Source organism: Symphalangus syndactylus, chromosome 21 (genome assembly GCF_028878055.3).
Source record: "Symphalangus syndactylus isolate Jambi chromosome 21, NHGRI_mSymSyn1-v2.1_pri, whole genome shotgun sequence".
Lineage (NCBI taxonomy): Eukaryota > Metazoa > Chordata > Mammalia > Primates > Hylobatidae > Symphalangus > Symphalangus syndactylus.
Genome location: NC_072443.2, coordinates 79,734,874 through 79,748,460, shown reverse-complemented (window position 1 = coordinate 79,748,460; position 13,587 = coordinate 79,734,874). Strand labels below are relative to the sequence as shown.

Genomic DNA, 13,587 nt, shown 5'->3' with positions numbered 1-13,587 from the left:
AGAAAGCCAAAATCTGAATTTTTACACATTATCTTAAATGTTGGCCACTAATTTAAAATGTAAAGCCTGTGCAATGCTAACAAAATATACCTACAGGCCAGATCTAATCTCAGGAGCTTCCAGAGTGTGATCTCAGGTTCAAATTTTATAGAAATATCCATGTTTCTCATGCTTCAGATGAGGGAGCTTCTACTTAGGGGCTTGTGATCATGTAAATGGAAATGTTTAATGTGGCACAACGGGAGTCAAAAAAACTCATTAAGCAGGCTAGGGGGAAACTGATTAAGTATTGCCTTGATGACGTGTGGTTTTCATCACGGACATGAATTTCCATTGTCCATTTGGTGGGACGCAGGGTCTAAGAAAGGCCCCTTTTTATGTACTGACCCCAGGGGCAGAGTTTGAAAGTTATCTTTCTGTTATAGTTTACAAACTGTTTTTATAAATATCATATGCATAATTCACTTAGGCAAAACGATTGTGAGGTTGTAGGGTCCAATTCTATCAACCTCCATTTCACCTAAAGTGAGTGTGTAACACGCAATATGAATCTATTATTCTATCAGAAGTCTCATTCCTTTGGAACCTAAAGTCCTACACAAGGAGGCCCTCCATTCTATTTCTTCTAAGTTTAGCCATGAGACAAGAATCATCACTCCCGTTCACCAAATGAAAGGCTTTTACTCACGGTGGGTGATATGGTTTGGCTGTCTTCCCACCCAAATCTCATCTTGAATTCCCACATGTTGTGGGAGGGATCCAGTGGGAGGACACTGAACCATGGAGGCAGGTCTTTCCCAAGCTGTTCTGATGCTAATGAATAAGTCTCATGAGATCTGATGGTTTAAAAAGGGAAGTTTCCCTGCACAAGCTCTCTTCCCTTGTCTGCTGCCATGTGAGATGTGCCTTTCACCTTCTGCCATGATTGTGAGTCTTCCCCAGCCATGTAGAACTATAAGTCCATTAAACCTCTTTCTTTTGTAACTTGCCCAGTCTCGGTCCCAGTGCAGTGGCTCACATCTGGAATCCCAGCACTTTGGGAGGCCAAGGCAGGCAGATCACTTGAGGTCAGGAGTTTGACACCAGCCTGGCCAGTATGGTGAAACTCCATCTCTACTAAAAATACAAAAATTAGCTGGGCATGGTGGCACACACCTGAAATCCCAGCTACTCAGGAAACTGAGGCAGAAGAATCGCTTGAACCCAGGAGGCAGAGGCTGCAGTGAGCTGAGATCATGCCACTGCACTCCAGCCTGGGCGATAGAGTGAGACTCAGTCAAAAAACAAACAAAAAAAATTGTTTGTCTCTGGTATGTCTATATCAGCAGCATGAAAATGGACTAATACAGTAAATTGGGACCAGTAGAGTGGGACACTGCTGAAAAGATACCTGAAAATGTGGAAGCAACTTTGGAACTGGGTAACAGACAGAGGTTGGAACGTTTGGAGGAAGGCAGGAAAATGTGGGAAAGTTTGAAATTTCCTAGCGACTTGTTGAATCGCTTTGCCCAAAATGCTGACAGCAATATGGACAATAAGGTCCAGGCTGAGGTGGTCTCAGATGGAAATGAGGAATTTCTTGGGAACTGGAGCAAAGGTGATTCTTGTTTTAGCAAAGAGACTGGAGGCATTTCGCCTCTGCCCTAGAGATCTGTGGAACTTTGAACTTCAGAGAGATGATTTAGGGTATCTGGAAGAAGAAATTTCTAAGTAGCAAAGTATTCAAGAGGCAACTTGGGTGCTGTTAAAGGCATTCAGTTTTAAAGGGAAATACAGCATAAAAGGAAAATTTGCCACCTGACAATGCACTAAAAAAGAAAATCCCATTTTCTGAGGAGAAATTCAAACTGGCTGCAGAAATTTGCATAAGTAATGAGGAGCTGAATGTTAACCATCAAGACAAACAAGCATGTCAGAGACCTTTGCAGCAGCCCCTCCCATTACAGGTCCAGAGGTTTTGGAGGAAAAAATGGGTTTGTGGGCTGGGCCCAGAGTTTCCATACTAAGTGCAGTCCAGGGACTTGGTGCCCTGTGTCCCAGCGGCTCCAGCCATGACTAAAAGGGGCTAAGGTACAGTCTGGACTGTGGCTTCAGAGAGTGGAAGCCCCAAGTCTTGGCAGCTCTCACGTAGTGCTCATCCTGTGGGTGCAAAGAAGTCAAGAACTGAGGTTTGGGAATCTCTGCCTAGATTTCACAGGATGTAATGGAAATGCCTGAGTACCAGGGCAGAGGTTGGCTTCAGGGACAGGGCTCTCATGGAGGACCCCTGCTGGGGCAATGCAGAAAGAAAATGTGGGGTTGGAGCCCCCACAGAAAGTCCCTACTGGGGCACTGCTTATTGGAACTGTGAAAAGAGGGCTGCCTTCCTCCAGACCCCAGAATGGTAGATCCACTGATAGCTCGCACTGTGTGCCTGGAAAAGGTGCAGACGTTCAACACTAGTCTGACAAAGCAGCCAGGAAGGGGGCTACACACTGCAAAGCTAATGAGGTGGAGCTGCCCAAGGCCATGGGAGCCTACCTCTTGCATCAGCATGACCCGGATGTGGGACACAAAGTCAAAGGAGATCATTTAGGAGCTTTAAAATTTTACTGCCCCACTGGATTTGGGACTTGCATGGGGCCTACAGCCCCTTTGTTTTGGCCAATTTCTCCCATTTGGAATGGCTGTATTTACCCAATGCCTGTACACCCATTGTATCTAGGAAGTAACTAATCTGCTTTTGATTTTACAGGTTCATAGGCGGAAGGGATTTGCCTTGTCTTGGATGAGACTTTGAACTGTGGACTTTTGAGTTAATGCTGAAATGAGTTAAGACTTTGGGGAACCCAGCCAGGCGCGGTGGCTCACGCCTGTAATCCCAGCACTTTGGGAGGCTGAGGCGGGCGGATCATGAGGTCAGGAGATTGAGACCATCCTGGCTAACATGGTGAAATCCCGTCTCTACTAAAAATACAAAAAATTAGCCGGGCGTGGTGGCAGGCGCCTGTAGTCCCAGCTGCTCAGGAGCCTGAGGCAGGAGGATGGTGTGAACCAGGGAGGTGGAGCTTGCAGTGAGCCGAGATCGTGCCACTGTACTCCGGCCTGGGTGACAGAGTGAGACTCTGTCTCAAAAAAAAAAAAAAAAAAAGACTTTGGGGAACTGTTGGGAAGGCATGATTGGTTTTGAAACGTGAGGACATGAGATTTGGGAGGGGCCAGGGGTAGAATGATATGGTTTGGCTATGTCCCCACCCAAATCTCATCTTGAATTCCCATGTATTGTGGAAGGGACTCAGTGGGAGGTAATTGAATCATGGTGGCAGGTCTTTCCTGTGCTGTTCTCTTTATTATTATTATTTAGTTTTATTTTTTTGAGATGGAGTCTCGCTCTCTTGCCCAGGCTGGAGTGCAATGGCACGATCTAAGTTCACTGCAACCTCCACCTCCCAGGTTCAAGCGGTTCTCCTGCCTCAGCCTTCTGAGTAGTTGGGATTGCAGGTGCATGCCACCATGCCTGGCTCGTTTTTGTATTTTTAGTAGAGACGGGGTTTCACCATGTTGGTCAGGCTGGTATCGAAATCCTGACCTCGTGATCCACTCGCCTCAGCCTCCCAAAGTGCTGGGATTACAGGCATGAGCCACCTCTGTTCTCATAATAGTGAATAAGTCTCACAAGATCTGATGGTTTAAAAAGGGAAGTTTCCCTGCACAAGCTCTCTTCTCTTGTCTGCCACCATGTGAGACATGACTTTCACCTTCTGCCGTGATTGTGAAGCTTCCCCAGTCACACAGAACTGTAAGTCCATTAAACCTCTTTCTTTTGTTAGTTGCCTAGTCTGGTGTATGTCTTTATTAGCAGTGTAAAAATGGACTAATACAGTGGGGAAGTAACTTGTTATAGATTATATAACCTACAATTTCCAGGCCCTTGAACCCAGATATTCTTCCTCCTCATATACCCTGTCTTTATTAAACCCTATTGAAACCACAAACATATATCAAGCCCAAGTTACAGGCCATGAACAGTGGGAGGCACATTACATGCATTCCCCCACCACAAGCTCACGAGACAAATAGTAGTATCCCTATTTTTCTGATGAGAAAAATCAAGGCTCAAAAATATTAAGTCACTTGCCCAAGGCCATTCAGCTGGTGAGAGACAAAGCCAAATCTACAATTCCAGCAATGTCTTCAAAGCCAGTCCCTTTAACCACTCAGCTATAATCCTTTCATTTAAACCCTTACAAGCTTCATAGAAGTTTCTGAGACACTGGCTAGAAATATACATTTCCCCCGGAGATCGTTCCCCATGACTCTCCCATACACAGGCCGGTTCAATCCCTTTGATCTCAAAAAGCTCAAGATCTGGAAGTCATTCCCATTAGGGAATGCTTCCTCTCTCCATAGGGAAATCCCTCTGGGGTACTCATTAATCACATGGTTAAAGGACAACCTTGGAGTTTTTTGAACCAAGAAACCACAAAATAACAAATTTATTAGGCTCTCACTCATCCCAACAACCTTAAACTAAAGAGGCATTAGGAGGAAGGACAACCTTTCAACAGAATGTGGGTATCGCGTTCATGGTTAAAAACAAATAAAATTTATTTTGAACAAAAGATGACTGACATCAATGCTCTGTGTTTTCTCAGTAGTCATCAAGCACAAATTGTCACTCGGGGTGATGAAACAAGGATTAATTACCAGGTTGCTATACAAGTTGAGATGTTTCAAAGTTTCGGCCCAAAGAGCACATAAATGTACTCAAATTTTTAAAAGAATGGGGGTGCAAATTGGCACCATCTTTTCGGAGGACAATTTGGCAAGAGCGCTTAAAATTTTAAATGTTAACCTCCTTTCACCTAGTAATTCCAATTATACCACAGAAGCATAAAATTGAGTAAAAACACACAGGCATGTTGTAGCATGAGAAAAGCTATCATTATATGATATATAATTAGGAACAATGGAGAACAACCAAAGTGGTCATGAAGGGAGAAATTCTGATTCAATCATAATCCATATAATGGATTCTGAAAACTAATAAATACATTAGATGTTTTTGGCTTTTATACACTGACACGGAAAAATGTCCGGAAAGTATTTCTAAGTATGAAAAAAAGTAAGCTATAAAAGACAATATGTAGAATGTGTATTTTCTGTTAAAGCAATATTAATACATAATCTGAATGAACCTAAGGAAATAATATCAAACTATAAACAACATATATCTTTAGCTTAGGGGTGAGCAAACTGATTCTGTATACAGCCAGATAGTAAATACTTTCAGTTTTGCAGGCCATAAGGGCTGTCTCAACTACTCTGCTACTGCAAAAGCAGCCTCAGATGTTACTAAATGAACAGGCATGGCTGTGTTCCAATGAAACTTTATTTATGGACTCTGAAATTGAAATTTTGTATCATTTTTACATGCTACAAAAATGTTACTCTTCTTTTGATTTTTTTTCAACGATTTTAAAACGTGAAAACCATTCTTAGCTAGCAGGCCATACAAAACAGGTAGCAGGCTAATTTTGTCCCACAGGCTGCAGCTTGCCAACCCCTGGTCTAGAAGGTATGAAAAAGAACGGGTTTCCCCTCTATGATATGTATTTTTTAATGTGTGCACATGTGTGAGATATTTTAATATCTTTTAAAATAGTTATGTCTATTTCCAAAAACAGGTAATAATACAGATATACTGGCATAAACTGATATATTTCCTGTAGAGAAAAAAACCCTGTAAGGTATTGCAACTTCTATCAGGGGTATTATTAAATGCCAATGACATAAAGTGAGCCAACCTGCAACCTTCTTCTCAGCTAAGTATCTTTCCCTGCCTTGATGTTAGGCATAACTCAATCTACACTTCCCCCAACCCCCACCCCCCAAAAAGCCTTTCCTTGTTTTCCCATTTCTTGGCATGTCAGTGACTGAGGCAGAGTGTTTTTCCTCCCCAAGCAAAATAATCAGCGGGAACCCATTTCTTAGCCAAATTACAATCCATTAAAGGAAACCAGGCCGGCATCACCCCGAATTGCTGCCTCAGTCATCAATCAACACAATCGCCCAGGCAACTAAGGAGGGAGGCTTTTCAAGGCGCAGTCTTGACTAGCCCAGTGAGTGCTGCCTCTGGAGCAACTGCATCCCGGCCAAAGCATCCCGGCTGGAAAGGCAGCCGTTGTCTGGAGACAAACAGCTCTGCATAATTATAACGATCTCACAACACTCCCCCTGCACTGGGCATTCCACGTCAGTTGCCCATGAAAGTGGGACTCCAGGAGGCTTGTTAGGAAAGCCCGTCTTTTAATGCTCAAGTTGAATCTACATTTATCAGCAAAGCTGAAACGTTAAAGGGATTACAAGGGGCTTAGAATCCACTGGAGGCTCATTGATCTTGTCTTGCAAGCCTCATCTCCACATGCCCTTTAGAAAACGCTTTGGTCTGTCCCCTAGCTCTTTGGTTGCCTTGGATTTTACCATCATTCTCATCTAAGTTGGAGGGGGTCTTTCCTCTAGCCCTGATTCCAAAAGATTCTCAGATCCCTTTATTCTAAACTAAGAGAAGCTATTTGCATGTTCCCCTAGATAGTGATATAGACCAGGGGTCAGCAAATATTTCCTGTAAAGATCCAGATACTAAATATTTTAGGTTTTCTGGGCTATACAATCTCGACTGCAGCTACTCAAGTCTGCCACTGTAGCACAAAAACCTGCTCATTCAGGATTTGCAAGCTCCAATCACTTCCAGTCCCCGATAGGTAACCTAAATATCTGAGCCATAGATAAGATGTAAGTAAATGAGTATGACTTTGTTCGGATAACACTTTTTTCTGGGTACCAAAATCTGAATTTCATGTAATTTTCATATGTTGTGAAATGTTATATTCTTTTGATTTTTCTCCCCAACCATCTAAAAATGTAACTCATGAGCCATACAAAACAGGAAAAGGGTCACATTTGGCCAGCAGGCTGTATTTTACTGACACCAATCTAGACCTTTGCTATTCAAAGTGTGGTCCCTCAACCAGCTTCACAGCATCATCTTAAAGCTTGGTAGAAATGTAAAATCTCGGGCCCCACCTCAAATCTATAGAATCAGAATCTGAATTCTGAACAAGAGTCCCCAGTAATTTGTATGCAAGTTTGAGAAGTCCCGGCCCAGAACATAGACTTTTGAAGTCAGATGGGGACAAAATACCATTAAGTAGTTGGCTGTGTAACCATAGGCAAATTACTTAACTCCTCTGAGACTCAGTTTCCTTACCTGTTAAAATGCATGTAAATAACTGCACTTACCTTCTAGGGCTGTCATAAATGATAAGGTAGAAAAGATGTAAAACACTTTCCTGGCACTGTCAAGCTTTAAAATGGCAGCTGATAGAGAAGCTCACTTTCTCTTTGCGGGAGATGAGACTGCTCATTCAGGATTTGCAAGCTTCAATCACTTCCAGTCCCTGACAGGTAACCTAAATATTTGAAGAGTTCCCTGAACTCAACTAGATTGCTGGAGAGGATGGTGAACTGAGGTCACGCCCATCTAAGGGGCAGCTACTCAGCTCCTGCCAGATACTGTCGGAAATGCAGGAAAGTAGCCCGGATGTTACCTGATCTTTGGATTTTTCAACAGAAGCCGGAAACCCGGGCTTATGTTAGAAAAAGCCTCCTTATTTAATATGTTGTATGGATCAAGCAAAACCTATCTGCAAGCTGGATTTGACTCAAGGGCTTCCAGTTTGTGAGCACTGCTTTAGAGCAAGTAACAAGAGGCAGTGAATCACAAGAAAATGAGCCAAAGTTGGTTTTGGAGCCAAATCCCAGCAGCATTCTCCCTAGCCAGGTGACCTTGGGTTAAGTTACTTAACAACCCTCAGCCTCAGTTTTCTCACTAGAAAAATAATCACATCTGCTTTATAGGGTTTAGTGAGGATTAAATTAAAATGTATGTAAAAGACGGAAGCATGATCCCGGACAAAGCAGGCGCTCGTTCTTATTGCTGATGCTGTTTTGGTATTACCATAATTATTGCTATTATTATTCATCAGTTCTTGGCATGTAGATAAGCAAATCTTCATTGTAAAAATAGCTATTTTTCTCTCCCTGTTCAAACTGGTTGCAAACAAGCAAGGCCAATTAACCCCCCCACTCAGAAAGCTATCTCGTAGCAGGGTAAGCTAAGTGCTTAGTTATTAATGATTTTGTTCTGGCGGCAGTCCGTGAAGATACCCTAATCTTCCTTAATGAAAATTTCCTCAGCAGCCCAGCCCTGCAGAGTCTCCCCTAGGCCACCCTGAAGTGATGTTTCTTCCAGGATAGGTCACCTGCAGGGAGCGCCCTGCAGTGGCCACCTTTGCTCCCCCAGCTGCCTTACATCAGGTGAAGGAGAAAGGTCCTGCTGACAATTGTGAGACCTTTGTACTCCAAGACCCATAAATACCTGTGTCTTGGAGGTTTTTGCTTTTTCGTTTTTGTTCTTTTTAGAAATTCTAAAAAAACCCACATTTGCTACCTAAAGGTGTGAGTGGCACAAAAATGGAAAGAGTAAATGATCACTCAGGAAAATCCCCATAAAATATACAAGACTTCAACAGGACCGTGGGCATCTTTCCTGACAGAGAGGAAGACTCGACGTAGGAAAAGCAATTTGCCATACACAGTGCTGGGTGTTTTAACTCAGTGCTTCTTAATCTTTAATGCGTACAAGAAGCAGCCGGGGATCTCGTTCAAGCTCAGGTTTGGATTGAGGAGGTCTGGGGCAGGGCCAGACACTTTGCATTTCTAACAATCTCCCACGAGATGGTGATGTTGCCGGTACCTGCACCAGGTGCGAATGAGCATGATCCTCCTCCCTTGCTTCATTTAGGTCTCTGCTCAGATGTCACCTTCTCAGAGAATCCTTTCCTGACTACTTTATCTAAAATGTGATTAGTGGAATAAGGTCAGGAATGTTGTTTTGTTCTTTGCTGTGTCACCAGAGCACCTGGCGCAGAGCAAGCCCTCAAATATTTGTTCATTAGAGAGCTGCCAATTTGACAGGTGAGGAAAATGGAACTCAGGGAACCTAAGTCATTTGCTCAAGGTCACACAGCTTGCTAAAGCCATTGCAAATGCCAGCCCTGCTCTATCTGAACTTCAAAGCCCCACCATGTCAGAGGGAAGCAAAGTTTGTTTACAACATACTTCCTCCCTAGAACTTTACTGCCGTCATGCCGGGAGGCAGTAACACAATTCTATCCTGTTTTTAAGAGATGCCTGCTGTGTGGACAAAGTACTGGAAGAGGACCAGAGAGGCCAATGAAGGGGATGATGCGGTGAACAAGGGCAACAAGTGATCATCTTAGGGTTCCTTGGTATTTCGGGTGAGAACAGTTCCGTTCTCCCTGGGTCAGACCAAAGGCAGCACTCGGCCTCTGTGTCAGGCCCACCTTTTCTTCCCACCCAGGCACAACTCTCTCTCCCAGGGGCTCATGCCTGCCCCAGTGAGAGGGGTGTAAAGTGGGTTTCAAACTGTCAAAAAGAAGACCGTGCTGTGTAACCCAGAAATAGTTATCTCTATTCTCCAAAAGGTCACCCAAAAGTATGCCCATGGGGAAAAGGAGGGGATAAGAGCAAGGAGCTGCTGCCTCTCCAGCAATGGGTGGAAGTGCCATAAAAACCCTATTCATGGAGCCAAAGTGGTCTTTCTGCTGGGGTAGGGCAATTGCTTCAGCATGAAAATCTGTAAAGCCTGTTGAAAGGGTCTCTTTCCAAAAGAATAGTTCCATAATGGGCTGAAAATGAAACATTTGTTTTCCCTTTGCAAAATCAGCTAGATTAAAACAGCTTAAAATTATTCCAAAGGCTGTGATCATGAAGGTCTAGAGTGGCCCTGGACCCCTAGGATCCCCAGATACACTAGTTATGTCTCCTCCTGAGCAGTGGTTGAGGGGATGCTAAAAATCATTAACAAAATTAGCAAATATTTATCATATGCCTGGGACTGGACAAAGCATGTGTTTTTCAAGATCTCATTTAATCCCTACAATCATGCTCTGCATTAAATGCCACAATTATGCCCACTTAACAGTAGGGAAACTGGGAACTAGGGAGAGTAGTGACAGACAGGTGATCGGGGATCACACAGTGAAGGAGAGAAGTCAGGCTACACACCCACCCTGCGCCACTGCCCCAAAAAGCCCCTGTTCAGAAGCTGACCCAAGGGCTGCAGATAGGGGAGGAAAGGAAAGTTGGAAATCGCTTACTCTGCTGCTCATTACTCTGCCTCTCCCACCCCGACTAGAGCACAAGATGCATCAAAAAGGAAGCACTCGGTAGTTTTGTCATGCTGGATTTGGTTTACAAAATAAGGCTTCTACACCTATTCTCATTTTTTCACGCATGTTCATATTTGGGCCAAACAAGGGGCTGGGCTACAGCACACCTATCTGGGCTACCACATCGGTACCACTGATGAATGTCTATGTCTGCCAATTACATATTTATAAGGTCACCTGCCTTGACTCCGACACAGAAGTTATTAAATGCTTGGGAGCCATAAGGGTTGAGCTCAGTGCCCTGAAACAAAGGCAAAGAGGCTGCCAGACCCATCTGAAGCAGGAACAAAAGCCTTTAATTTCTGAAGGAGCTGGTTGGGAGTTTTCTTATAACTGGGTGCCCAGCACACATTACAAATGGGGAAAAGTAGAGATGCACTAATGCCGTGGGGGGGTGTGGCGGGGGGGCGGGGCGGAGGGCGGAGTGTGGAACCAAAGCAGGCTTTTCTGCCTAGCATCCAGAAAAAGCCCTCTTCATAAGCAGCTTGAGTGGTGGAGAAAGGGGGAAAGATGCACTAATCCAAGAAAGAATGTGTTATGATATTGCACAATTTTCTCCTGTCACCAGTTTTTCCTTTTTATGAAGACGCCAGGGAGGATTCACCTCTTGCTTGAAATCAGCAAACTGACAGCTTGTAAGCCTGCACCCCAACTTTTCCCAACCAGAGCCCCAGCAGCCAGATGCATTGGGAGGGCACCCAGCTCCCTTGTCTCCCAAACGTAATCATTCCAATCCAAGCTGGGGCTGCCTGGAAGTCAACACTCAAGGCACATTTAATAAGAAACATCTGGCCACCGAAGAGGGTTGACACGGCGCAGGCGGGCAGCAATGGATTTGTGGTTGGGACCCAGAGTTACAGGCGCTGAATTAAAAACACAATTGGAAAACACCAGCTAGTCCAGGGAATCCTACAGGCACAGCACTGTGGCACTTGGCAACACTGCCATGCCCAGGGTGAATTGTTTTGGAGTGAGTTACCTAGACACATAGTGCCCGTGCTGGGGATCCACAGTTCTCACATCAGGGAAACGCAGCCTTGAGCCCTGCTCTCCTGCGTCTCCCAGTGTCTGGCCACCACTTCCACCTCCAATATTTGTAGCAGATGTAGCTCCGCTCTTAAAGAAACAGCCTTTGCATTCTTTCCATGTGACTTACAAGTGAGATTTAAGGCAGGGGGGAATATATATATATATCTATATTACATATTGCATATTTTTTCTTGCTGCAGTGTTGTGCATTTAAGGCTTCCTACCTCCATTTATGCAAGGCGAACCCAGGGCACTGGTCACCACAGGCGTTACATGGCTGGCCTCGCTCTATCCGCCCCAGTCCGGTCAACTTCAAAACAAAAAGACAACACACGCATGTCTCCACCACGGGGTCTCCCTCCACAGCCCCACTCCTGTCCCTGGCAGGATGGCCTGCCCCTCCCACCCCACCTTCTGTGATTTGAGTCAACTGCTCCTCTTCTGTATGGGGGACACGGGGCGGGCCGCTGCCAGTGCCCCAGGGTGGTCTCCCGCCTGCTTGGGCAAGGGTGCGCGGACCCAGGCAGGCTGCCTCCGGCATGGGCACCACACCACCAAGAAATGGCCACGGCTGGGGCTTTGTCTCCCCCAGACACCTTGGTCACGGGTTTCTAAGAAACAAAAGCAAGACCCTTCAGTTCCCTGGAGTCCGCAAGAAGCGAGCATCGCGCGCCCGCCCTAGACTGGGCTGGTGCTCCCGGAAAGGGGGCAGCAGAGGACACCCCAAAAGACAGCCCTAAAGTCCAAGTCCCCGCTAGAGCTCCAAGTGGCTGGACGCCGGAGCTTTGGTGCTAGGATTCCGATTTGCCTGGAGCGAGGGGGCTTTCCAGGGATCCCCCAGACTGTGACCCTGAGGGCCACCGTTCGGGTCTCACCGTCGCCCAGCCGGGGGGTTGGAACTTAACCCCTCCCGCGCCTTAGAGCGCTCTCTCGCGCCCTGGACGCGCCCCGCCCGCGGGGCCGGCTTACCTGGGGCCACAGGTGCGCAGCCGCGGGGCGCAGTGGGGCTGCGCGCGGGCGCTCGCGGCCGGCTGGAGGTGCCCGGCGATCGGCCCCGCTCGAGCGGGGGACACTCACCGAGCGGCTGGAGAGTCTTTTCCGGGAGCTCCGGCTGAACATGGCCGGACGCCTCCTGCTCGCAGCGCCGTCCGTCGGTCCGTCCGCGCCGCGGCCGGGAGGGCGGGTCGCCTGGGCGGGCACCCTCGGCGGCCGCTGGCCTGGCTGTCTCCGCCTTGCAGCCCCCGGCTCGCTCCGGAGCGCACGCCTACTCCTCCTCCCTTCCCTCTGCCTCTCCCTCCCCTCCCGCAGGTCCCTCCCTCTCTCCCGGCATCCCCCCGCCCTCCCGGGTTCGCCCCGCGGTCCACCCGCTCTTCCCATCCCTCCCCCGCACCCGGCTGGGGCCACTTTCTCCCTTTCCTTGGCTTCTAGGCCCACTGGGCACAACTCCCGGCGCTCACCTGGTCCCGCCTCCTAAGGCTGGTCCCTCACCCTTCTCCCCAGCCTAGGGGCAGGGACCGTTTCACACCCCCCTGCCTCTGTAGCTGGGGTAGGGGAGTGCAGATGGAAGGATGAGGGTTGAGTTTGTTTAAGATATAATCCACATACAGTAAATTCACCCTTTTTTAGTGCCCAGTTCTGCCAGTTTTGACAAATTCATACAGACCTGTAACCACCACCACAATCAAGGTATAGAACAGCCCTCTCACCCCCGAAAATGGATTATTTTAAAAGTTTGTACCATGCCTAGAATCTAGTGTTCATTAGGTGTTGAGAGAGGAAGAGGAAGTGGAGGAGGAGGAGGAATTATGCCCCTAATTGTTTAATGCCTGGAATATAGTAGATGCTCGTTAAGTAAGTGTTGATTCATTGCATTCAAGCTTTGAAGCCATTGCGCCTTTAGTGCCTTTTTTCCCATTACCTTTTCCATCACTTACTAGTTGGTGATCTCCCCAAATTAACCTCTTTGTGCTTCTGTCTCCTTATCAATAATAATTTTTTAAAATGATGTAACAAGAGTCCTTATGTCACACCATTGTTGAGAGAGCTGAGTTGGGGCATGTATAGTTATTATAACAGGCACAAACTCAGGCTCATTAAAGATTGGCTGTCATGGCCTAGCATGGCTCACACCTGTAATCCCAACACCTTCAGAGGGGGAGTCAGGACAATCTCTTGAGGCCAGGAGCTCCAGACCAGCTTGGGCAATCTGACAAGACCCATCTCTATAAAAAGTAAAAAATTAGCCAGTCATGGTGGTGTGCAC

General features: G+C 46.5%; 1 protein-coding gene across 1 annotated transcript in view; it reads right to left on the bottom strand.

Annotated features, from left to right (window-relative positions):
* LOC134735493 (prickle planar cell polarity protein 3-like) overlaps positions 1-12,540 on the bottom strand; it is a 40,178-nt gene extending 27,638 nt beyond the window's left edge. Inside the window, exons 1-2 of the mRNA XM_063630792.1 lie at positions 12,294-12,540; positions 11,549-11,634 (exon numbers count right to left, since the gene is read on the bottom strand). Of these exons, the coding sequence (XP_063486862.1) occupies positions 11,549-11,634; positions 12,294-12,443 (236 nt within the window). The 5' untranslated portion in view covers positions 12,444-12,540. The remainder of the gene's footprint in view (positions 1-11,548; positions 11,635-12,293) is intronic.
* Between the last annotated feature and the right edge of the window lie 1,047 nt (positions 12,541-13,587).